Here is a 25470-nt window from a genome sequence, read left to right as displayed (position 1 = left end):
CGATAGGAGAGAAAAAAGGAAGGGTACTGTATGTAAATCACAAGTTGAATATTTTGGATAAAGGATAGAACTTTATTTACATTTTGACAAGTCAGATGTTTCATATGTTGCGCATCGCAAATTATTACAGTTAAAAGTTATTATTATTATTTAAAAAGTTCTAATAGTACGTTTACAATTGGTAGACATTAATAATTAGTTAGTAATTAAAACGTTCTAGTATTTAACATAATATTAATATGCATTCGTAATATTAATATTACCATTACCACATGGTAGTCATGGTAGTGTGGAACAAGAGTAATGATTTTTGTTTGGCAAAAAGTAACCAAATACAGTATGTGCACCATATCAGCAACAAATACACAATCATGCTGTACAGCCTTCATATCATATTTCTCAAATAATGGCAGCTTCCTGTAAAGTCTTGGTGAGAGAAGATTAGCTACTGGCTAAAATTCCAAGTTGGATTTGCAAGTATTTTAATATTATATAAGGGGTTGAGATAAAAAAGTATACAATGTAAATAGTGCAGTGGGAAATTGCAAAGTTAAACACTAAAGAAAGACAGGCATAACTGGAGAACTTTTGTTAGTATAGTGAAACAGATCAAAGGCAAGTGTAAAACTATTTTAGCGAAAACATCTGCCTGTTGCACATAAATTAGTTTCATGAATGATTGTATTAAACCTAGTTAAACAAGAAAGTATATTTTCAGTAGTAGATATTGATATTAATGTCTATTAATGTCATTTTCCTAAAGATCTGCTGCGTATTAGAGAAGAGGTCAATATGTATTTGCCAACTCACTCAAACAAAGTCTGCTTGACTGCAAATCAGTCCCCCAGAGAAAGATAAAGCTGTTTTATTAAGTTGGTTATAGCACCCATAATATTTAAAAAGAAAAGAAAAGGCACACTATTCTTTCATAGGATATGCTACTGACTATATGAACATGTTTTTATAAATATACAAAATACATTACAACCATTGTTTACCCACTTAAAAACAGTCTGTTACAATCTTTAATGTAGACTGCTGAGTATAACATTCACAGGCAGAGGGAGTAGCTTCAAAAACAAAGGTAATACATTTTACACTGGGCAAAAAACTGGCCTTCTGAAAAATTAACCAGGCAAAATACAATAAAGGAAAAGTTTTTAGAGCATGCTCAGCTCCATTAAGCGGCCTGCAAACACACCCAATGTGCCAATGAGACACACAGCCATGAAGACACACAGCAGAATATGATCCAACACCATGGCCACGAACTTCCACTCTTCAGCAGCCTGCAGGAGAGAAGGTATGTCAATAGTCAAGCTACCAAATCATATTAAACACTTCTTGTGCGAGAGTTGTTACATTGTTGGATTCCTCATCTGATTTCATGGTTTCTGCAATGTATTTGACTCCTTCAATGGCACTGCGGACTTCAGGATTCTTGGTGATGGGGGACTGGTAGGTAACAGCAGAGGTCTGATTGCCAGAGATGTCTGAGATGTCAAAATCTGCACCATAGATGCTTTTATTCTGCTTTTCTTTGCCTGGACGCTTCATTGTAGAAAAGAACATGATGTTGGGAATGGTTTCAATAAAAACCTGCCATCAAACGACAAAGAACACCAAAGCACTTAATTAAAAAACAAAGGTATTCTGTGTGGTACCTCTAGATGGCAGTATAATATAGTGGAAAAGATGAGTTATGGTTCTCCACAGCATGCTGAGCATAGGAAGTAAAGTAATAAAAGCTTCTGTTCCTATCATCACCTTGCGGACCCAGTCCGGCATTGTGTGAGTGCTTGGAGAGCGGTGGTGAGTGTTGATCACAATGACAGTGATGATGATGGAGGCAATGACAAAGACCATGGTGAAGAGCATGTACTTCCCAATGAGTGGTACAGCACTGGAGGTAGAGGGGATCAGCTCCACAATAACCAGCAAGAACACAGTCAGAGACAGCAAGACAGAGATGCTGAGAGTCATCTTCTCGCCTGAAAGACACAACATATTACTTGTATTTATCCTACAGGGTTTTCGATACATCAAAATTATTACAAGACTCATTTAGTTTGGGAACCCGTTAATTTCGACCAAAGCCTAAGCTCAACTCACTAAAGAGGTGATGTTTCTAACCTAATACAGATGTAATTTAAAAAAAAGAATTTTTTTTTAATAAAAATAATCTTAATGTCTAAATGTCTGAAAGACAGCTCTACTTTAAAGTAGGAAACAGTATGTTGCCTCATTATACCTTCAGCATGCAATCATGTAACATTGCCACAAGGGAGAGCTATTTCTCTGACCCTTGTTTCTATACACAGCAACATAATAACTGCACCATTCACCCACGCTAGCAAATCACATTTAAACAGTGTAAAGGCAGCTTTGTTTCGCCACTAAAACCAACGAAAAAAACAGATTCGGATGCTATTTCATATGACGAAAAATGTAAGACATGTTATTTTTGTTGTTCAGTAAGAGCAGTTATTCCAGAGAGAGCATCTTTTGGCACCATCTTCTCCTCCACACTATCCTGTCAGCAGTCATATCAGAAGCCGGGATCAAGTGATGTATTATACATTAAAGCAAAGGCCTGCTTTCAGAGATGACAGCACAGAGGGACCTTGGGTAATGAGGCAGACCTACACACTGGGAACAGGGCCAGATGTGCACAAAAGCAGTGCAGTTTCTGGAGCAGCTGATGTAGGAACACCTCAGACTGACAGTCAGCATTCAAAGACAATGATTTGTTCAATATGATGTCAGTTATTATTATCAAAACATGGATAATAACGAAAATGCAGCAATCTGATAAACTTATTTAGATATGATCTCTGACAATATGCTATATTCACAATTTTGCTTGGCCATAAGTAGAGTGTGCATCTATAAGTCAGGAGAGAATATTTTATGTTTGGTATTAAAAATGGGATGTAAATAATGATCAGTGCTGCAAACTAACTTCAGCCTGGAACCAAATATATATACCTATATATACCTATATATATATACCTATATATACCTATATATATATATATATACCTATATATATATATATATATATATATATATATATAGATAGATAGATAGATAGATAGATAGATAGATAGATAGATAGATAGATAGATACCTATATACCTATATATATATATATATATAGGTATGACGTGCTAGGCATTTCTCTCTCTTCTCCCTAGCCAAACTGGCACACTTAAATGCCTAGCACATCATAACTGGATGACCTGTAAGGACACTTCAGTGGTGATAATTGTGAACATTTGCTGTCATTCTTGTTGTGGTCTAATATTCTGGAAAATTTGGCTTTGAGTTAAATGAAAAGGTGGATTCTACTGTCATATTTGTTCATTCAATATGAACTTGTAGTTAGTAGGTAGATAGCTGAGCTTTGCAAACAGACACTATGAGTTGCAGTTTACGACAACATGCAATAAGAAACAGCTAGAGACCTCCATTTAAGTTCTACTAACCGAACAAAAACAACAAAAGTCAACCTCCAGCATAATGATGGTATGAACTAACAGGGTATAAAGAAATAGCTCGTGACTCAAAGCATACAACCTCATCTGTCAAACATAGTGGTTCTTAAACCACTGAACTGGCACACTGGCATTATTGACAATTTTAATGCAAATGGAGGCAACAGGATGATTGCAGAGGTGTACAGGAGCTTTTTGTATGCTCGGATTCAGCTGAATGCATTGAATCTCATTCAGCAAGACAAAAATCATAAATATAACTTACATCAAAGCAAAGAGAGATTTTCGAGGTGAATATGTGGAATAGGCTAAACTGTCTCCGCCACCTGATCTCAAGTTAATGCACATGCTGCATTCCACATACTGTTGACTAGACCAAAGAGGCAGAGAGACTTCATCATAAGAAAGAGCTGAAGGTGTGTGCAGTGTATTTGGATAGTTCATACTATACTCATGTAAACCTAACCCAATTCAAACTGAGAGTTTAATGTAGAAACTATTATTTTATTTCAATTGAAATGATGAAATTATGTGGAACAGAGCCTGTGGAACAAAACAACTGTCCAGTAACTCACAATCTGGACTGTAGTCATCATACCAGAGTCTGTGGGAAGATAGAAGACAAGGCCCGTCAGGAAGGAAAAGAGCATGCAGGGGATGATGACATTCACAATGAAGTAGAGTGGAAGCCGCAGCATGAGGAAGTGGTAGGTGATGTCCAAGTAAGGGGTGTCTGGACAGCAGGCGTAGTACACCCAGTGCTTCCAGCTACGGAAATCCTTCATTACCCACTCTCCACTTTCCATAAAGTTACTCAGATCTGGACGGTCGCTGTCCTGTTGAAGAAAATTAAAAACAATATGATTTTTTAAAAATGATTCATTAATAATTAATTAAGTCATTAATTTATTTGTTTTTATTAAAGATTTAACTTCGTCTCTCTTCTAGCTGTTTATTTTAACGCTGTTAATGTTGTGTTATCCAACTGGCTTTATTGTTCAAACGCGCTGACAGAAGTTAACTTACTCCCAAAGAAAGGGATGAAGAAAAGTCTTGTTGTTGGTGTTGATCAACAAGACTTTCCAGATAATCAATCATCATATAAAATCCTTAATGATGGGGATACACCTAAAGACTAGCACATAAGGACAGTTTCAAACAAATATGGGGGGAACCTTTAACAATGATTTTTAATGTTACAATTTTGGCACTGACCAGGACCAACTGGGTCTGACCAGTGTTCACGACCAAATCACATTCATAATGGGCTGTACAGTTGTTGAGTGTGTGCCGGCCTATTTGTTTCACTAAAAGTAATTCTATGCTCTGATCAGTTAAATGATTGATATCTATTTCACATCTTTTAGATGAACATAAAGCTCCAGTAAGGAGAAAGTTCCCTTAGCTTAGAATAAAGGCTAAACTCAGTCTGTCTGATAAAACAAGGTAAAAAATGAATGCACTGCATCTCTTAACACACATCCCTCCTTAAAGAGGTAAAAACAAAGTTGGAAAAACAGGGAAACTGCTCCTGGCCAAGAAGGATAAAATCTGGCACATCTTCTTATTTTCCTGTCGGCTGTTTCCTTTCAGGGATCCCCACAGTGAATCACGTGCTTCCATCTAATCTTATCCTCTGCATCCACTTATCTCACACAACAAAATCTGGCATGTCACCTGTCTGACACCTATAAAACTAGTTTTGCATGTTAATCATACACATTAAACTAATAGGGTGTAATGTGTTTAATAGTGACATTTTGGTGTTTGATGCAGGTAATTTTTTTTTACCTCTGGACAATGCCAGATGTTCCCTCCTGTTTCCAGGTTTTAGCTAAAGCAACCAGCTGCTGTATTTAGCTTTAGGTTGAACTGACAAACATGAGAGCAACAATCTATCATCTAATTCTGAGCAAAATGTAATATTTTTATGTTTTCCCAAATGCAGAACTTTTCCTTTAAAGAAATAGAATTACAGGATTTACGACGACCAAGTTTCCATCGTAAGTCCAAGTCCCCAGCTTCATACTGCAGTTTTGGAGGTCAAAGGGGAAATGCAGCACAATAATTTCACAGTAGCTTTTGAAGATGGCAGGTGGGTTCCATGTGATCATCCCTGTGTGTTCCAGCAGCACTTTGGTCTCATGGACAATAGCAAAGTCACCATCCGCACTGTGGGACAAACACAGGCAGCATCAGGACGGCAGATAAAATGTTAAATGTTAACACAGGGGGACACGAGTGCCTTAGGATGGGTCTCTGCTGCTGTCACAGAGCCCAGCCAACCAGCACTCAGCTTGGCACAAGCTGTTGTGGCAGCAGAGCTGGTTGTCAGGGAAAAACAGCAGTGTGTCACACGCAGCATATGGTGTGAGGAGGGGTGGGGGGATTTGCAATACAGGGGCCAGATTTAGCCTGATGAAACCTGAGCTTTCACTCGCTGCGAACTAAAGTATAGGAAAGTATGGTCCAAAACATCACTGACAGGTGTGTTGATTGTTTCTAGAGGTCTGGATGCTAAAGGTCATATAAATCCTTTTGTAATGAAAAGAGGTTTTGAACAAAGATAGCGAAAGATTCAGTACAGCTCTATAACATACTTGTTGTAGAGAACCAGATCAGGCCGCCAAATGTCAGTTGAGGGAACTCTGATCTTTCTGATGCCACCATAATCCTCTGGGTCCCACTGCAAGTTTACATCTTTCCATTTCTGAAAAAGTACATAGAAGGTAATGGATAGTCACAATTAAAAAGGTTTTATTTTGTGAGAAAAGCAAATATGAGCATTAAACATCATGCAACTCAAAGTAAATTTCAGTATTCAAGTTTATGCTATCCATATGCAATGTTCAGAAAATTTTTCAAACCAGAAAAGTGAGACAACTAATAAAGTAAACACACTGTTGTACACTCTACAGTGATACCGCATTCATATATTTGAAAATTTAAAATTTTTACATGTATTTTCAGTATTTACCCAATAAAAGATCTCTATATTGTCATTGAATGTTTTCAGATTTTTTTCCCCTGCATTTCTTAAAGTTTGAATAGATTACATTTGAGTTAATAAATCCTCTCTGCAATATTGATTAAATGTCCAGTGCTTTTCTTAAACAATTCACAACAAAGAATGATGAGCCAAACCTGTTTCAGTCGCACATTGCTGCTGACGATCTGGTTGACCTCATCCTATAGATCCAGATGGGTTTAGACAGTTGCTGACAGTGAATGTTAATACAGATGCCGTGATAGTGTGTGACATGAGTCCTCACCACACTGATGAGTTGGATGAGCTGAAGGCCCACAGTAACAACCACAGGGTCCTTGAAGTGGTTGACAGGACGCACAACCTTATTGTAACCAGTGAAGAGAGTCTTAACTAGACGTGTTTCATCAGAGGAGGCTCTGGCAGCACCTAAGACAAATGACACTAGAAGCTTGTTGTTTATAAGTGTTACCAACATAGGAGCCATTCAGAAACTTTTGAGGATACTTGTGACTCCTGACTTGTCAAGATGAGTTGGCTAGAGAATATATATGTTGCATCAATTTAAAACAACTAATACCTGAGAATATTTAACATGAGTTGAAAAATTAGGTGACAAGGCCTATTGGTATGAAATACGCAGAATGTGCATTTATGTATCCTTATATTTATCTTTAGATAAGATGCAACGAACTCACTTTTACATGCTACTTGTGTGTGAGGTCAAGCATATATTGTTTTGTTGTTTAAAGAAGCATTCATTTTAATTTAAAAGTAAATATTTTCAGTATCTATATATAGTTTTAAAAGCCTTCGCTATATTACATTGAATATTCTGTACACACTGTATTCAAGCACATGTTTACTAACAACCAAATACATTTGTATTTACTGCTCTGCATTTAGGATCTAAATTTAAATGTGACGGAGCACGGGTTGTTAATATGGATATTCTTATGCTATTTCCGTTACGCATCTGTAAAGAGCCAACGCAGGATCCCCTTTCATTTCTCAGCTGACCTTGAAATAAAGATCAATTTACAGCAACATGCTGTATGATGGTTGAATGGTTCTGGGGACACTGAAATGTGAAAACTAAGGAAATACATGGACATGTATGCAGGTGACATGACGAAAAGGAAGAAAAGCAACATGCAATGGGTACACATGCCCTTGTCAATCATAGAGGGGATCTGCACAAAATTGTGCTCATAGCTTTATTGTTGGAATTTAATTAACACATGCTGACCTGAGCAATTTTCATACACGAGTCATAATGTTTACTGTCCTATTTTAAACCCTCTTTGTAACTTTAATGTGCTTTTTATTCACTGATAATAATTCACATAAAAAGGCACATGTCCACAGATAACACCCATTTAATGAAAATTAAAAAAATCTCTTACCTGCTAGAATAGCTAGATGAAAAATAAAAAATGCAGTATTCATCCTTGCCAGTGCAATCCAAAACCAAGTTTAAACTTCAACACGTTGCCTGTTGACTACTAGAGAATTAAAACAGTTTGACCCACCTAAAACACTCTTTCAGCACTGTAAATTGACCTACTACAGCCTTGCAGCTCTCCACTGGCAGCCTCGTTGTTATTGTCTGACGGCGGATGTGAGTGACTGATTGCCAAAGCTTGTCATTTGAGAGGGACGCATTTTTTGTCATCTGTTATAAGATCAACATGCCAGAGTAATCCACCACTGAAATATCCCATCGTGAACTTGGCCATACACAACCTCGGGGTGCAGAGACACAACACATGCTCACTGCAGTCAGTTTTTATGTGTGTCTATGATACATTATTAATGCTATAATACTATTAAGCAGAATATACAGGTTCATACAATAATGATTAAACCCCTTCAAAAGATGTTTCCTCATTTGTTAATAATTTCAAAGATATGTATACATTCTTTTTTCTCTTTGTTCTGTGCAGTATGAACATAGTGTGTTGGATAATTTTAATTTGTGTGATGTTTATGGTTTTATAGGCTTTACTATATTTTAAAAATAAAATATATAAATAAATAAATTCAGTCATGTTTATTATGTATCTTAAAGTAGTACTGTACGTATTGCTTTTGATCAAATTGGATGATCTACCTTAGCTGGTTCATGGTCAGACTTTAATGTTTTTGACTACTTTGAGGGCTCCTCTGTGTCTGCTATGGCAAAAGTGCAAACTAGAATACCTAAAATGTCTTGTCTACCTGTGTTTTGATTTTTGGTTAGTTTCCTATTTTGGGGATAGTGTCTAGTTTAAGGTTTATGATTATTTGATTTTTGTTGCATGGGGGGCTGGAGCCTATCCCAGCTTTCATTAGGCAAGAGATGGGCTACACCCTGGACTGGTTGGCAGTCTATCTCAGGGCCAACACAAAGAGACCTACACAGACAGACAACCATTCACACTCGAGTGAACACGGAGGAAACAAGAATGCAAAGAAATTAACTTTTTGCATTCATCAGTCAGTTCTGAGTTCTCCTATGTAGACAGTGTGCTTTACAATATTGTCCTCGGTTTGTAAATCACCACAGGACGGGTTTGGTGTTAATCCCAAAGCGTTTGCCCAGAGGATAATAAAATCTTACCAGAACACTTTGACTGTGTTTGTCATGCTGTTATATGTTGTCTTGTAGTGAGGATGACGAATACCAACATCCAATAACCAATATTGTATTTTACATGTGTTCTCATGGTGTTTCTCAAATTCAGCTTACCATCTAAAAATGCATTTTAAAATTATCTTATGATCTTTTTTCCTGTAGGCCAGGTGTTTCACCCATGCCTCCCTTCTTTGCCCAGCTGTTGTCCACCCTGCTGGTCCTTTGATGGGTCAGGCAACTCAATTTCCCCACATCTCCAATTTATTCAATCAGCCAGTCACTCAACCACAAGCTTCATTTATCTCACTTAGGGACAAATGACCATTGGGCAATGTCTGAATTAAGAGAGATTTGGCTAAACCATCCTCTTTCTGTCTCTCTGTCATATCTCTCCTGTCACTCAGGCCACCTGAATTTACCAGAAAGCACCTGTCTGCAGCCTCTAACTCATAACACGGGACAAAGCATCACTCAATCTGGTCAACTGCTTCCCAGGCAGATACTGCTGGAGCTTTGTTGAGTGTTAATTACAACACTTTGAGGTCTCACACTGCATTTCTAGTCTCTAGAGGACTATCAGCTGTGTGTTTAAATCTGCTCTGTGAGTGATTAAATGTTCAGTGAATATGAATGAAATTGCTTCTGTAATATCAATAGGGGGTGGATGAACATTGGACCACACACTGTTCATGCCTCGATGAAGATTAAGAGGGTCAGAATTTTTATTGAGGAGATTATACTGTTTGTTTCTTTTACTATGTCTTTGTCTTATTTTGTAGCTTTAATACAATGAAAGCTTATTGTTTTATATTTTTAAAATATTTTTATTGGTTTGTAAGATGCAGATACAAAAGCAAATTGTTGTGTGAATTAAACGCACAAATAATAAAAGACCAAAAAAATTTAACAGGACATATAATGAAAAATCTAACAATATTTCTTATTTATTTGTTTAGTAAGGTTTTCCAGTGTGTCATCTAAATGCCAGTTATTACCTGTGAATGTAATATTTTTTCAATTTTTTCAATTTTTGAAAATATTACTATTCAGTCAGCAGAGAAAGGTCAGTTATCTGATGGATCCCAGTCTTTCAAATTTAGTCTCCTTACTGTGATAAAGCCACATCCACCACATAATGTATTTTGGAAAGATTACTGCAGCTTGGTCTTATCACGGCATCAAACTGAGTGATGGAAAGCCTCACAGTTTTATTGGTGTTGTTTAGTCATTAAAGAAATGATATATAGCGGGCGAGGTTAAACAGCTGGATAAAAATTCAATTTTGCCACACAATCCCCAGAGATAAGTCTGAATTTAGCTTACATTAGCTCAGTGTGAGGTGGTCACAACACCCGAATGATTAAATGTAAAGCAGTGATTGCTTCTCAATAGCTTTGGAGGAAATTAAGGCAAAAACCTTAAGAGTAACTGAACATGAATCTAAGATAACATAGGATAAAATAAAATCTAGAATTATACATCATGTCAGTAGTAAAGGTATGATTTGAGAAAAGGTTAAAGAAAACCACCAATCAAACAACGTAAACAGCATGAGACGCTGAACATGTAAGAATCCGCTGATGGCTGTGCATGGCTGGTTTTTGGAAATTGCGTGGAAAGAAATAACCTGTGGGTAATTAAACCTAAAATGCATAAATATCTTGTGACATTGTTGGCACATGTATCCAGTAATTAACAGTCTCCCAAGTACATAAGTGGCGTTGCCTTAGGTATTGTGGGTTTGTCTTTAATCTCACTGTGAATCACTGCGACTGTGTCTCAGAGGGGTTTATATCATTGTGAAGTGTGGCTTTTAGGCCAACCTATCCTCCATTATTAAGCTCTATGAACAGCAGTTTAGCTATCTCTTCTACAGAAGCCTTTCTACTTATGATCAGTGACCTGATCCAGCTGTGGATCCCAAGTTAAAAGCTTAACAAGGTTGTAAAGGTGGACTAGTGAGTAGATTTGTTTTGCGGGATGATGTTTAATGTTCTCGACAACCTTTATAGTCTTATTTAGCCACTTGTTAACAGCCAACTTTTTGAAGACATGTATAAGCTTAAAAATAGAACAAGCAGAGAGTTTTTTTATGACTTAAAATGAGAAAAATGCTATCTAATTTCCAGGTTTGAGGATTCGTTCCTATGGCAATCTTTGGCAGATGTGTCACACTAAACTCAAACTCTGGTCTCTTGTGGAAAAGTCCTATGTTTTGTGACCCATCCGCCAAAATCTAGGCAATTCAAATGCTACTCAACAATCTTGTGTTCAAGACAGATTCTAGGTGTCACCAAAGAGTTGGTTCGTTGTTTTTAGGGACTAGTACATATGACCTATTCTGTTGTATATAACAGGAGGATAGTTCAAAACACATGTGTGTGTTTAACACATATGTACAGTATAATTATCTTCTAGAGATATTATATATGTATCGATTAGGATTAACTAAACCTTGATCTTAACCTGGATTAAAAACAATTGTATATGGGACTGATCCGAAATAAATTAAACAACTTTGATACCTATTTTTTTCATGATGAAAGTTGCAGAACTGCGATGATGTAATATGTCAGTCTACTACTTGTTTGAGACAACAATACACACTAATGCAAAGAGTAATAAACTATAGCTCTGGCTGTTAGAGAGTTCAGTTCAGTAACAGTGTTGGTCTTTTCATATGAATTGTCAACAATATGAGAAATGTAAAGTACTGCCAGACTTTTCTTTTAAGGCAAGAGTATGGAGACACTGGACTGACCTTAGTGAAACTCACTGATTTCAGAGGCAACAATAAAATTTGCATGATTTTAGACTCCCATCGTATCTGTGCAAATCATCTAGCTGCTAAAGACCCATGCATTTCCTTCAGCAGCTGTTGGAGACCTATAAAAAATAAAAAACAGACTAAAGAGACTAAATGTTGGGCTCTGAATTACCAGGTGGCTAGATGACCCACTTGAACCCTTATGACATGTTTCTGCTGCCCCCAGTTGGTCATAGAAATGTGTTAATGTAGCTTACAAACATTTTGACAAAATCTTTTATTATGTCAAGTCAGACAACTCCTTAAGCATTTAGTTTCAGACTAAGGTTTAATAAATAAAGTGATCATGCACAAGTTGGGTACAAAAACATTACAGTAAAAATTTTCATTCATTCATTCATTCAAAACAAAAATTTTAAGGTCAGGCAAATGCACCAGCTTTAACACATTAGCAGGAAAAGGCTCATTCCACTAAGAACTAAGGCTACAAAAAACAGTTGGGAAGATAAAAAATTACAGCGTCATAAAAATTACCACAGAAAAAAATCAGTAGCTTATTTTTACATCGGTTTCACAGATAAAAGTGCACAGCTAGCAGCTTGAAATGTAGACTAAACCTACTACTGGACACACAAAAGCAAAAGCACAGCACTACACTATCTTTAAGACATGCTGGGTTACTACTACAAAGCAACAAAGACCTGGCAGCATGCATGCTGGCCTTTCAGCTTCTGAAAATCCCCCGACAGAAATGGGGAGGCATAAAGTATGTACAAGTGTAAGGTTCATCGTCCACACCCAGTACAGGGGAGGAAAGATGTTAGGTCAGCACTAATCCATACACAGGGCATTAAAAAAAGATATCAGTCAATTTAACAAACAGCTATTCATGTCTTCTCTCAAAAGAATGCTTAGAGAGCTGTTCTAGAAAAGTCCTGATATGTATTTAGAAGAGTCCATCTTCATTTTTAATGAGCACCTCCACCACCTGTCTCTGGTAGCGGATGTCATTCAGTGCTGTTATGGCATCCATGTCTGGTGCACGCATGAGGGTTGGCCCAAAAATGATGGCGAGGTTCTCTGCGTTCATCAGGTTGAATTTCTCATTCTGTGTCACCCTGAAAACATGAAATAAAGTTAGAAACATTCTCTGATCCTGGAAGTAAAGAAGAGATTAGGAGCCATGTGAAAATTATTCTGATGTGGGAGTGAGCAGAACATTATTTTATTTAAGCAAAGCCTTCCCCACCAACAACTAATACTTAATACATCCCTGTGACAGACAGAAGACATAAGTTGCAACACTATTTTAAGGTAACATAACAGTACAGACTGTTACAGTTAATTGAACTGATTAAGGATTCTATAATTTAACAATAATCATTTCTCATGGCCTTCAACCTGCAGAAGTGGGAGTAACAAAAAAGTCAATTCAAAAATGATCGCAAACATAAAAACATATTTTATATTGCTGTAGTTCTACATTTTTGAACAACCCATCAATTATTGCACAGTTTGACTAAACTACTCACCTTCTTAAGTGTGTCATGATGTACTTGAGAGTTTCACTATGTGATGGTGGCAACAAAGAAAGAGCCTCGCTGAACAATTCACGCTTCTTCTCTGGGTCTGTCAGCTCTGGCAAAATGACAGGTTTATACGGTTAGAGTAACCATAATACACTCAAATCAGAAATCAGTGTATTATTTCTTCTGGTGTATTAAAAGCAAATTAGGTGCACAATCAGAGTTAGACATTTTATCTGGTATGAAGGTTGGTGCCTAGATTTGAATGTGTTTGGACAGTTTTAAAAAATCAAAAGGCTGCCAGAAACAACTGCATTTTCATAGTTCGGCTTTTGAGGACAATTAACACTCAATACATTTCTTTCTCTAAATAATGTGCCTGACATGAGTTCTACATGTATGGTTGAGATGGGAGACTCCATGAAGATATATGCATTAATTAGAGCACAAAACAATATAGTCCAACACAACAGAACTATAAACTGATCAATAACATTGACATCATTATTGAATTAAATTCCTTCACAGCTATTAAACTCAGCAAAGCAAGTCCTGAACGATCAAACACATGATACTATGGAGATAAAGATCTGTATGTGACCCACTTGTGACCTTGTGAGGCAAAGAAAAAGAGCCAAACATAAACTCCAGTTGAAACTGGTGTGTTTTTAACTAATTTGTCCAGGTGCAACTTACTTGCAGCCTCAATGAACCTGGGGTAAGCATCGAATGAGATGACAGGAACGGGCAAATCCCTGAGGTACAGTTTCAGTGCACCTGTGATGATGTTGATGTCTTCATAGGCATTGACTGAGATGTCTGTCTTCTCGCCATCTGTGAGGGTGTGCGATGGAATAAGGAGGACAAGAAGAAAATGTTCACACTATAAAAATTGCTCATGTCAGCAGAATTTTCCTTTTAAAAAAAAATCAACTCTAACTGTATATTTACAAAGTAGCTTCTATCAACTGGCTGGCCTGTTTTGTTCTGACTTTCTCCCAGTTTGCATGCTTTCCAGAGCAGGCCATGCCCTACTTGTGTTGGCAGACTGAACATCACAGTGCTGTGAGCTGGAATGACACTCTGTCATGAATGATCTCCCACATGCAGATCTGGGTGGGAGTTAGGCCCACTGCTGCAGGGTTTTCCTGCAGTTAAAATTCACACTGTGCTCGGCCGAGACAGGCTCATTCTCACTAAGTCTAGTACTAAATCCCAACAAAGCCGTTTTTTTAAGTTATGTTTAAGACAATGTCAGTACATTGATGGTTTGTATTCCCTGAGGTTCCCCCTCCCTGTCCACACATAAAACCCCTCCTCTCCCAGATGAACAATAAAGTTTCACAATTGTGCCACTTTCTCATCAATCTGTAATCTTCTGTGTGTCCTAAGCAAACGTGTTTAAACATGCAATATCAATAATCATGTTGAGCATTGACAGAAATCTATATCAATCTATACCTTTATCAAATGCCATCTTGACTTCTTCCACTGAATCACTGAATCCAGATACTCTGTAGAGGCCTTCTGACTTCAGCCCTTGAGGAACAAACATGAAATAAACAACTGTTCAGAGATTGTCATAGCTGTCGCAGGTAATGTGAAAAATTCACCATCATACTGTGTATCACCACAGGTAATTTAAGAAAATCCTTAAATATGCATTAGAAATGAAGGATAAAATGTTAACAGTGTCACACAATGGAACAACATGGGGAAACAGTTTTCTGCATCACTGGGCAAAATAATAAAGACATAAATCAAACTTAGATGTACATTAGAGGGCAAACAATGAGGAAGTAGTGAGTTTCCTGCATAGTCGAATGATTTAACTGAAATGCAATCAACTAAGGCAGCAGGAAACAGACTAATGTATTCCTCATTACACATTTACAATTACCAGCACACTCATTACTCTTGTGAGTCCCTCCATCAAAATAACCCCCCCCAAAAAACAAACATCAATTCAGTTAGTAATGTCATCCGACTTTTAACAGCTCAAATTAAGTAACACACACACACGCGCAAACACACACGCACACAAATATCCTTTACTAACCTCTGGACTCGATCTCTCGTATGCACATGTCCACCACCATTGGTCGTGTAGTATTATAAGCTTTCACCAGAGTTGTGAGGTCACAACTGTACACTTTACGAATGTGTCTCAGGTCAGGCTTGCATTCGCTGGCTACCAGAGGTGAGCACTGTTTATGGACGTTCAAACCACAATCTAAAAATAATGACATATAACAGAATTAGTTTAGGCATTTTCTTAAAATGTCAAAATTTAAGATATACTGAAATGTTCTTAGCTCTACAAAATACCAAAATATCAAGTCAACAGAATTATTTCTGGCAGTTTGGGCATTTAATCTCCAATCTGAGGACTATTATGCACATTCACATTCAACACCAGGTTCATTTTGATAAGGATTTTCATGTGTGTTTTGGCTTGTAGAAGAGTGTTAATTCCCTTGGTCAACATATGTCCCTAAATGTCACAGGACTGCTGGAGAGCTGCTTTCTATCTACCACACGTGGCATTGGAGTCACCTTGACTACTGAATAGATCTAAAGTCACATCTAGAGGGATGTATCTATCTATCTATCTATCTATCTATCTATCTATCTATCTATCTATCTATCTATCTATCTATCTATCTATCTATCTATCTATCTATCTATCTATCTATCTATCTATCTATCTATCTATCTATCTATCTATCTATCTATCTCTCAATCTATCTATCTATCTATCTATCTATCTATCTATCTATCTATCTATCTATCTATCTATCTATCTATCTATCTATCTATCTATCTATCTATCTATCTATCTATCTATTTATATAATTAGTCTTTGCATTTTGTCACAGCGGACGAGGCCTGAGACACAGCTGTTTCAGGGCAGGTTTCACCTTGTTGGCAACAGAGGAGGCTGTGGACAGCAGATGCACAGACAGATTGCAGCACTGCTTTGTAACACAGATGTATAGAAGGAATTAGAGGAGCACTGGAAATGCTGTGGCCTGGAGGAGGGACAGTCAGCATCGCTGTGTGCTTTATTCTTTTCCAAGTCTAAGCTCACACACAATGGTAGTGGAAGCAGCAACTGAGGTGCTGCAGGCTACACGAGACCTAGTTTCCCAGACTAAAATGGAGCAAAATCTTCACGCTCTTGGATCTTGGGAGCCATCTTTAAGTTCTGGCTTTTTTGACAAATGACATGTGCTTTTTTTACTCCCAAACCATGAAAAATTTGTTCCCCATAAAACAAATGCCGCCTTTCAATTTTAAGTAAAAATCTCCTTCTGAAAGCCAGGACTGTATGCTTCTGCAGGACAATATTTTGATTAATATGGGTCCCTGGAGAAATTCAAGCAGCCTGCATTTATATGCACTGATGCAGAAATGTAATTACCTTAAGAGATGATTCTCTTAAGGATATGAGACAGGCAGTATAATAGAGGGGGTCCTGTCAACAGAGACAACCCTGCTGAGTTTCTGATGTCTGTGTGAGCACACTGACGCCCTGGGTCCCAGGTGGGGTTGGTGAGGGTGAGACAGGGGCCCAAGGGACACCAGGAGTCGGGAGAGAATCAATGGTTTTACTGCACTGTCAGTTCTGTCTGTGCTGCTGTGGAGAGAAGGCTGCAGCTCAGCTATAACTAAAGGGCTCTGAGTAGATGTTTAATGGTGGTTGGCTGGTAATTTCTAATCAGCACATTATCACCATGTCTAACCGGCAGAGTTACCAGTTCAAACCAGTTCCTTTGTGACTGGAAGTGAGGACAAAAAGTACTGCCGTGTTTTTCCATGGTTTGGTTTTTCTAACACGTATTCGAGTTAAACAGGGGTTGAGCTGCTTGACCTAGCTGTTTGGTTGAAGCTGCTGAATTTTAATATGTGTGGAAACAGAGCTCTTCCCCACGCTCCGAGCTCTGCTCCTCATTAAAGAGACATGCCAGCTTTGTTTTCCTTTATGGGCATGATGGGATGAGACTGGGGCGGGGGGGACTCTGATGAGGAAATGTGGCACAACAAGCTAAAGCAGAGGCTGGCTTCCTGGCACTTGGCCAGAAACTGTTCACAGATACAAAAAGAAAAAGGGGGTTGGAGAAATTTTTTTGGTATGCAAATCTGAGAATCATGTGAGACTTCGCTGCCCCAGATTCTAGTAGCTGTGATCGAGTCTAAAGGAATGGCAATATAGGAGTCGATAAAAACATTTTCCAAGCGCATGTGCCTTTATCTCATTGTTGTTAGCTTTCAAAATCATTAATAATTTATTTCACAGCTACAGCAGATTTGTGTGACACACTTTGTTTCATCAATAAAACATCAAAGACATACATCAGACTGTGTTACAGTGCTATTTTTGGAAGGGAAGGGAACATCTGTAATCTGAGTATTTGGCATGCAAAAAATTGAATAAAAAATAAATATTAATAAAATAATAACACAGTGGAACATGTGCATGATAAAACTCATATTTGCTAAAAAACAATTATAAAATCCTAACAAAATTCACACTGTGGGGGATATTTCTGTGGGAATCGGGATTTGCCCTTGTTTTGAAAACAGGATAGGAGAACATAGCCAACCATAAAATGTAAGAATATTTTGAGAAAAAGTCTGAAGAATTACTTGCAGATATTCTAAAATAACATATCAGCACAGACATCTTGAAAAACTCCTTCTTCCACTTACTTAAACTGATTAGCTCATTCAGAAACCCAGTGAAGACAAAAGTAGGTCACATATAAAGGTTAACACAGTGTACCATATCTGTTACATCAGAGATATAAAGTCTTTATTTCTCTCTATTTTACAACCCGTAATCCACAAACTACTTCTGGGATTTTAGATTAAAAATAATCCAGCTCCCAATGCACTAAAAACTGAGAAACACACATATAATAATAGACACTATGAATGTTTGAGTTGTGAAATGATCGATGACTTTAAGTAAAAGTGTATTAATGTACAGTAATTGAGAACAACATGTACCTGAACATTTGACCCCCTGAGCCATCAGTCCCCACATGAAGCTGGCACAGTGTTCACACCAGTGAGGGCCCCGAAAGCTATGGACCTATGACAGAGATCAGGACAGTGACACGTTATTAGTGATGAAGAGCTATAACAGTGGGGATTGCAGCTTTTTGCTCCACAGGCGACCCATCCTCTTCTTTTAAAGGCCAGAAGACCCGTAGGTGCTGCAATCTATAATAAGGCAGAGGAGGAGGAATATCTGTGTGTGAAGGAGGAATATTGTTCAAATACAACCTCTCACTGAGAACACTGAAGTCGGTGCTGCAGTGACTCCATGCAGGGAGGGCTTTGTCGTCATTGCAAAGTAGACACTTCGCCAGAGTGAAGCTACAAGTAGTCAGGAAATTTTGCTATGTAGAAGCCATGGGGAAGGAATCCCCCACACTCCACCAGGTAACAACAGCTCAGCCAATCAGGGGAGGCCTCTGGGAACAAGAGCAAGCCACAACTAGCTTCTCTACTCTGAATCACTGGCAGCTGCAGGAGGTAAGCCATTTTGTGTAGAACTTCTAGTTTCTGGCTATTTTCATTCTGTTAAAGTGATGAGCATGTTACAAATCATTAACTGACTGTGACCTGGAGTTGCACCTGCCATTTCATGTTTCAGTTTAATTTACCACATACTTCAGTTATTCAGTTATTGAATTAACATGATCTAACAGCAACAACAACAACAATAATAATAACAATAATAATGATAATTATAATAATTTTGCAAACACTGATGGTGAATACTAATAAAAACAACACAAAACACTTAAAAAATGCCAAACTGTAGCAAATATCTATACAAGTAATCTGAGCAGCAGCAAGAGAAAAGTGAGCATCAGCTGTTTAAAAGCATTGAAGGTAATTTTTCACTCCCTGCTCTTGAACACATCCAAAAGCCAAACTTGCAGAGTTAGCCTGAGCCAAATAAGAAACACTCTTCCACTGTTTGCCTTCTCCATTGGCCTAATCTCTCCATCTGGTACTCAAACTAACAGCAGTGGTCCACACCACCCCACAGATTTTCTTTTGACAAATGCTCACTGGAAAGACCCAAACCCCTCTGTTTTCCATCTCCTCTCTCCCACTCCGCAACACCCCCCACCCAACCCCACACGTTCCACAAGAGAAGCATGAGAAGCAGCCCCTTGGCCACATTAAAGCAACATTAGCAATAACTGACTGAGTTTTTTGATTCAGTCTCACCTTAAAGTTGTGGACTTTCTGAGGTTTGGATGTCCGTTCACTCTCTTTAAGTGTGGCTCTGCGGACCAGTGAGGTGAGCTGTGAATAGGCTAATAGTTTAAGTGGCTGCCAGAAAGTGGCTGGAGGTTTCTGTGGCCCCATCCTCATCCCCAGAGCTGCCACAAGGATATCCTCCTGATTGGCTTCTCGCTTGGCCTTTTGCACCAGAGACTTCTCTTCCTGCTGAACCTTGCAGGACTCTCTAGATGGCATTCTGGTGCTGTCGTCTCACAAACAAAATGAGGGGGAAATCCCAGTAAAACAAATAAAAAAAACCTCCTTGATGTTCAGAGCAAGCCTCTAAAAAGCAATGTTGTTGACATTGTCTCAATTAAAAAAGACATCACAACAAATCTAAATGATGAGAAAAGAGTCTTGACTTTAAAAGAGTCCAAAGTAAAAAAACAAACAAATAAACATTTAGTCCTGTCACAATGATGACAGCAGATCAAGTGGAGCCTCTGTGAAAGCAGTGCCAGTTTTTATATGAAAGAGGTGCAGCCCTGGGCGCTCATGTGGTTCTCTGGCAACGTGTATGCAGATGAGCTGAGTGGTTACGCTAATCCTCTCCTCCCTGTGCAGAGCTGATATTCTCCCTGGAACACAGACAGCACACTGTTGTGTACGGATGCTGTCAGGGCGGGCAGAGCGAGGGGGAGGAGTATGGGAGAAGACCCTGTAGTAGTCACAGCAGATTAAATGGAGCCCACCAGCCAATCACAGCGTGGATACACCAGCTTTATAGTATCCCCATCCCCGCCCCCACACACCATCTCCATCAGATATCTGAGCAGGGGAGCCTGGGTTGGATGAAATGGGAGTGGGATGATAATGAGCGATGAATGAGTCATGCATCAAGAGTGGGCTGCAGCCTGCAGAACTTGCGACAGCAGTGGGCCGTTGTAGAGAGAAGCTATTTTCAAAACCATGTTGCCACAGAAACTGGTCTTGACTGGGACCACAAAGAGCAAAAACACAAAAGCACCAAGCGCACACACACAAAACATGACATCATTGATATTAACACACACTTTCATAAACAGTGATGCTCCAGCTTTCATAAACATAAAATACATTTCTTATTCATGTTCTAATTCTTATGTTCAAGTAATTTTCCACTGGGAGAAATAAGATTATTTTAATATATTTAACAGCACTGTACTAAAATAAAACACTACATTAAATTAATAAAAAAAATAAATATAAAATGTAAGCAAGATGTGGCTGTAGCTCAGTTGCTAAGGCAGTCATCCATGGACCAAAATGTCAGTGGTTCGATCTCTGGTACTGGCTATATGTACCCCTAACAACCCATGCGGTGCCAGTACAAGCCCGGTAGAATTTCGGGAGGGTTGCATCAGGAAGGGCATCCGGCCTAAAAATTGGGCCAAATCAACATGCGGACAATGATCCGCATGCAGAATTTTTTCTTCCATTCATACACCAAAAAGAATTAAATAAAATGCATACAAATGCATTTTGTGTTTTTATGTTCTTTAATGTTAAATTTCTTCATCAGTGTTTTATCTACATTATGTGAGTCACTTGATATTGATGTAAAAAAAAGCTTTATAAATAAACTCACTTTGCCATATCCTGAACCATTACATCCATAAATGTAATCATTTGTATTACAATTCAATCCCTGTTGCCAGCAATTCAATCCTTTCTATCCTTTAATCCTTTGTCTCAGTGTTCTTTGGCTTCAGGTTTACACTGATGCAAGCGTTATGTTGTGTGCATGCAAATGAAGTATCAAATACAGCATCACAATAGGGATGTGGAAGAAAAGGACTCGGAACCTGCTTCTGTAATTCACACTGCAAGTTAAATGTGATTATGTTCCCACGTCTCTGAGCCTAATTCATTCTCGGCTGTGAAACTGAAATGTCTTCACTTTTATGAAGGCAACGCTGGAGAGGAAGTGACTGTACAGACTCCCTTTCTGAAATCAATGAGGACTTCTATAGCTCTTGCTGCCCCCACCTCAGCAGGGAGGTATCAAAATAAGACTACGAACAGTGGCGGGGAGCAGAAAGGGAGCTTTGAAGATCAGTGTACTTATGTGGAAAGAGCCCCAAACTGTGGTGTCTGACAGGACCTGGGATCACAACATGAAAGGTGTGAAACAGAGGGTTTCCAGTGCAGCTCTCCTCACCCTTGCTCAGTGAAAGTCTCTGCTCAGGAGGGTACCTGAGAGTGGTATAGATAAAAGACCATAAGAGCCTTTTATATGCACCAGTTCATCCTCTCAGACCCTTAGCACTTTAGAGGGCTTTTCAGGATAATTGTGTTGCCTGCTGTTAAGAGCAGAACAAGCGTCTGACTCCCAGGATGTGGTTTACTTTGAATGCAGCTCTAATTGACACTGATTGATTTGCTTGTTTCTCAAACATGTCCAGAGAGATGGGACTCTTTAGGACAGAGGTAAACAGTGCACGATCTCTAACATTTCTGTAATGTCCATCTGTGTCCAGATGAATATCGGGTCCCTGCTATGCAAATGATTCATGCTGCAATTTAGCTCTTACATTTGATACCAGTTTGACCCAGAACCAAGCACAATCTGAACCTTTCAGTCTTCTTCTTGTTTTAAATGTTATGCCCTCACTCCCTTCCCCTTTTCTTTTAAGCCATTAAGCTGTTGAAGACATGCTGACTATTTCTATTAAGTTGGAAAGTTGTTACATAAGGAAATGTTCTTCTAATGCACTGCTGACCCAGCACACACAAAAACCCATTAAGAGCTGCTTTTTGAACCCCTGGTCTGATTGCAAACTCTTTAGGCTATGATTTCTATCCCAGTCGCTCACGTTACTTTCTCTGCTTGAGTTAAATAAGTAACTGTTATTATAATACAGATCTAAAAACCACAAATCATCGCCTAAATAAGTTGCAAAACACAGTACAAGTACAACACTTAAATGCTTTGAGTTGATGTAAAGGCTGATGATCCATCATCCTCATCCTTAAGAAAAACTGCGCATCACGAAATTACATAATATTACATAACTGTAAAATACAACATCATAGTGAAAGAGGAAGACAGGCTTTTATAATAAAGCCTTAGAATATGAAGAACGGATGTAAGAACTGGGATGTTTACACACTGAGAGCTTTCCACACAGCTTTGAAGTTAAAAAGAAATCTTAGTTCTTCAAACTGTGACAGAGACAATGTTACATTACATTTTGAAACCATTTATGATGTAGTAAATAAAACCTAAGAACACATTAATCATGGCATTAAGAGGATACAAAACAATTATAACAAGGTTACATATGGTTGGACTGCCACTGCCAGGAAACAACATGTATGCATAAAACGCTGCACAAAATGTTGCTTTGTTGCTGGGCTCACAAGAAGCCTGGAACAAATTACAAGATATTTGGCTGGGACAAATAGATTGCCTGGATGTGGCTGGAACAGTCGGTGGTGTGACAGTGATGTATGGCGGATGCTGTCTCGGTTTACTATTCACACAGCAAGGTCAGACAATTCACTTTGCACAATGCACATTGTAAGGTTGTAGTCACAGCTGCATTTTAAACTGTGGATATATCCAATAGTGATTTTAGTCTTGAGAAGAAGTCTTGAGAAAATCTCAGTCCTGATCGATGCATGATGTAACTGTTACAGTGATAAGTGCAGATGCATAGTGCTGAAAATAACAGTGACTCACTGTTTCAGTGACCTGAACATAATGTAAAACAGACTTCATTCATTATATATTTTATTATAAACTACTGGTGGTTCCACAACCAAATGCAACCTCATAGCTACAGGCTGCCATTAATCCTGCAATGAGAAACAATTTGGTGGCCATCCATAGTGGAATCACTCACGTTTAGAAAGAACGACTGGGTATTATATGGGATGACAAATGGTTGTGGAGAATAATTAAAAGCCTTGAGTGGTGCTTTATCTCTGAGATTTTCTGCAGAGACCAGTTTTCCCCAACAACAGTGTGAATGCAGGGTTCAGAACATGACGAATGACGCACTGTTCAATATCTATTTTGGCAACAGTGTGATGATTACACTATAGGATGATTTAGTTAATGCCTCGAATATTTTGTGTCTATGGGTTCTATCAGAATATTTAAAGAATACTTGAAAGAGATTGAGTTCAGTTCCATCAATATATTATTCCAAATTTTAGACAAGCTTCCAAGCCTGAAAGCCTATAGATCTACTGTATATCAGAGTCATGTCTGTGTGTTATGCTTCAGACATGTCACATGACAGAAATGTGAAATTGCCCTTTTCCCTCGGGACAACTCGACATGACTGTATTCCTAAATGACCAATATATACCTCTTCGATCCAACTTTCGTATGTTATTGTGGTGACATTAAACAACATTTATTTAAAATCAAAGCTCATCTTCATGAGGTTTTGGTCCATATACATACAGGAAATTTAGGTCTAAACATTTAAGATAAAAAGTGAACTAAACTGACTGACTGAATACAATTCATACGCAGTTGTTTGTGATTAAGTGGAAGTTATATTGCTTTAAAAATCTCAAATTGTTGATGTGAAAAAAGGTTATACACACATAAGAAAATGTTAATAATGGACAATAGTTTCACGCAAGCTGTTTGACCCTGCTTTGAGTATGTAAGCTATGCTAGGCTAACCATATCATAATCGTGAGCATGAGCATAATGCTTTATACATGCATGAAAATCTTCCTATGTTAGTTTCCTTTGAGGGATTGTTCTGAGTGGAACAACTGTTTCCATAATACTGGATAAGAAAAAAAAATTATTTCCTAGAAGGAATCATATAATATGGCACAAATTGTTCAACTGGTACAAAAATAAAATCAATTCCAATGATGAAAAGTAGGACATAGCACTGAAATCGTTTTTTTCATACTTAGCGCAGACTTTGTTCTTCCTCAGCATGTAAACTAGCAACAATGTCACAACCAAGCACAGGGAGCTGTATAACATCAAGGAAATCAATATAAGAGGAGTCATGTCCTAACAAACATACTGTAATAACAGGAACAAAACAAATCAGGTTACAAGTCACATTTTAAAAAACAGTACAATACAAAAATGGAAACAATTAAAGCATCTGGAAAAATCATCCAAAAACGCTTCATCAGTAGAGATTTCTTTGTCAAATACCCCTGATTCACTAAAGAAAATGACTTACTCAGACCCAGCCAACCTTGTGGAGGGTACTGTAAACACAGTTGATCACAATGTAGAAAAAACTAAAAGCAGGTGAAACTGCTCCTGCTTCAAAAACATGAGCCTTCACCAGCTGCCAAGCTGTAGTTGTATGACAGAATCAAGAAGGGCTACATAAAAGAAAAAAGCAAGACTCTTCAGTCCAAATGTGTTCTGCTCTGTCAACCTGTTTTTCAGTATTTGGGCACAGGAGGTCCACGGTCACATTTTGGCAGCCGGGCTTGACTTAGTGATCTGCTCGCTGTCTGCTCTTTGTGAAGACGACACAAACCTGAATGTCGGCCATATGGCATTTTGTGACGCTTTAGGTCTAGGTTCCTATGAGAACAATGGCTACAAGCTGACAGATTTCATTTATACACGCCTGATTATCTTATTAGTAAAAAATTAATTGTCTGGTCCCAGGAGGAGGCAAAGTTAAGTGGATAGTTTAGAGGTGCTGGTGTGTAAATAATTTGATTAGTGCACTGTAAAGTATACTACTCCAAATATTGATTGTATTTCAAGAAACACAGTGTTCCCACCTTTAAAGGAAATATATATTTGTAAATAAGAGAGAAGAATATAATTCAGCAGACAT

The 25470-nt window shown here is 38.2% G+C and overlaps 2 protein-coding genes across 3 annotated transcripts; both read right to left on the bottom strand.

Moving 5' to 3' along the window:
- Positions 1 to 136: 136 nt before the first annotated feature.
- Positions 137 to 8101, bottom strand: LOC137133536 (acetylcholine receptor subunit alpha). Of its 2 annotated transcripts, none has more exons than XM_067517241.1 (9): positions 7890 to 8101; positions 6770 to 6912; positions 6642 to 6686; positions 6098 to 6207; positions 5474 to 5669; positions 4096 to 4333; positions 1768 to 1991; positions 1363 to 1599; positions 137 to 1289 (listed from the first exon to the last, which is right to left on the bottom strand). In XM_067517241.1, exons 1-9 carry the CDS (start codon positions 7930 to 7932, stop codon positions 1161 to 1163), a joined length of 1365 nt encoding a protein of 454 aa, XP_067373342.1. In that variant the 5' UTR covers positions 7933 to 8101; the 3' UTR covers positions 137 to 1160. The 2 variants fall into 2 exon arrangements, with proteins under 2 accessions (XP_067373342.1, XP_067373341.1); XM_067517240.1 differs by having other exon boundaries at positions 138 to 1289; positions 6770 to 6927.
- A 4065-nt stretch (positions 8102 to 12166) lies between these two features.
- Positions 12167 to 20375, bottom strand: chn1 (chimerin 1). Its single transcript, XM_067517218.1, has 7 exons — positions 19646 to 20375; positions 18407 to 18491; positions 15453 to 15626; positions 14855 to 14932; positions 14090 to 14227; positions 13400 to 13505; positions 12167 to 12985 (listed from the first exon to the last, which is right to left on the bottom strand). The coding sequence occupies exons 1-7, from the start codon at positions 19895 to 19897 to the stop codon at positions 12814 to 12816; spliced, it is 1005 nt and encodes a 334-aa protein (XP_067373319.1). The 5' UTR covers positions 19898 to 20375; the 3' UTR covers positions 12167 to 12813.
- Positions 20376 to 25470: the final 5095 nt, after the last annotated feature.

This window comes from Channa argus, chromosome 9 (assembly GCF_033026475.1).
Source record: "Channa argus isolate prfri chromosome 9, Channa argus male v1.0, whole genome shotgun sequence".
In the NCBI taxonomy this organism is placed as follows: domain Eukaryota; kingdom Metazoa; phylum Chordata; class Actinopteri; order Anabantiformes; family Channidae; genus Channa; species Channa argus.
Note: the sequence above shows the minus strand (reverse complement) of the source record. Positions and strands in the feature narration are given on the sequence as shown.

What these genes read in the sequence shown, in the direction of transcription:
- chn1 (XM_067517218.1), bottom strand. Translation starts at nt 19,897, where the DNA reads ATGCCATCTAGAGAGTCCTGCAAGGTTCAGCAGGAAGAGAAGTCTCTG. An exon ending in AGAAAGTCCACAACTTTAAG is followed by an intron (nt 18,492 to 19,645) that starts GTGAGACTGAAT and finishes TCTCTGTCATAG; the next exon opens with GTCCATAGCTTTCGGGGCCC. An exon ending in TCAGGGGGTCAAATGTTCAG is followed by an intron (nt 15,627 to 18,406) that starts GTACATGTTGTT and finishes CATTATTTTTAG; the next exon opens with ATTGTGGTTTGAACGTCCAT.
- LOC137133536 (XM_067517240.1), bottom strand. Translation starts at nt 7,932, where the DNA reads ATGAATACTGCATTTTTTATTTTTCATCTAGCTATTCTAGCAG. An exon ending in TGCCGGACTGGGTCCGCAAG is followed by an intron (nt 1,600 to 1,767) that starts GTGATGATAGGA and finishes GTTTGATGGCAG; the next exon opens with GTTTTTATTGAAACCATTCC. An exon ending in CAGATGAGGAATCCAACAAT is followed by an intron (nt 1,290 to 1,362) that starts GTAACAACTCTC and finishes TCTCTCCTGCAG; the next exon opens with GCTGCTGAAGAGTGGAAGTT.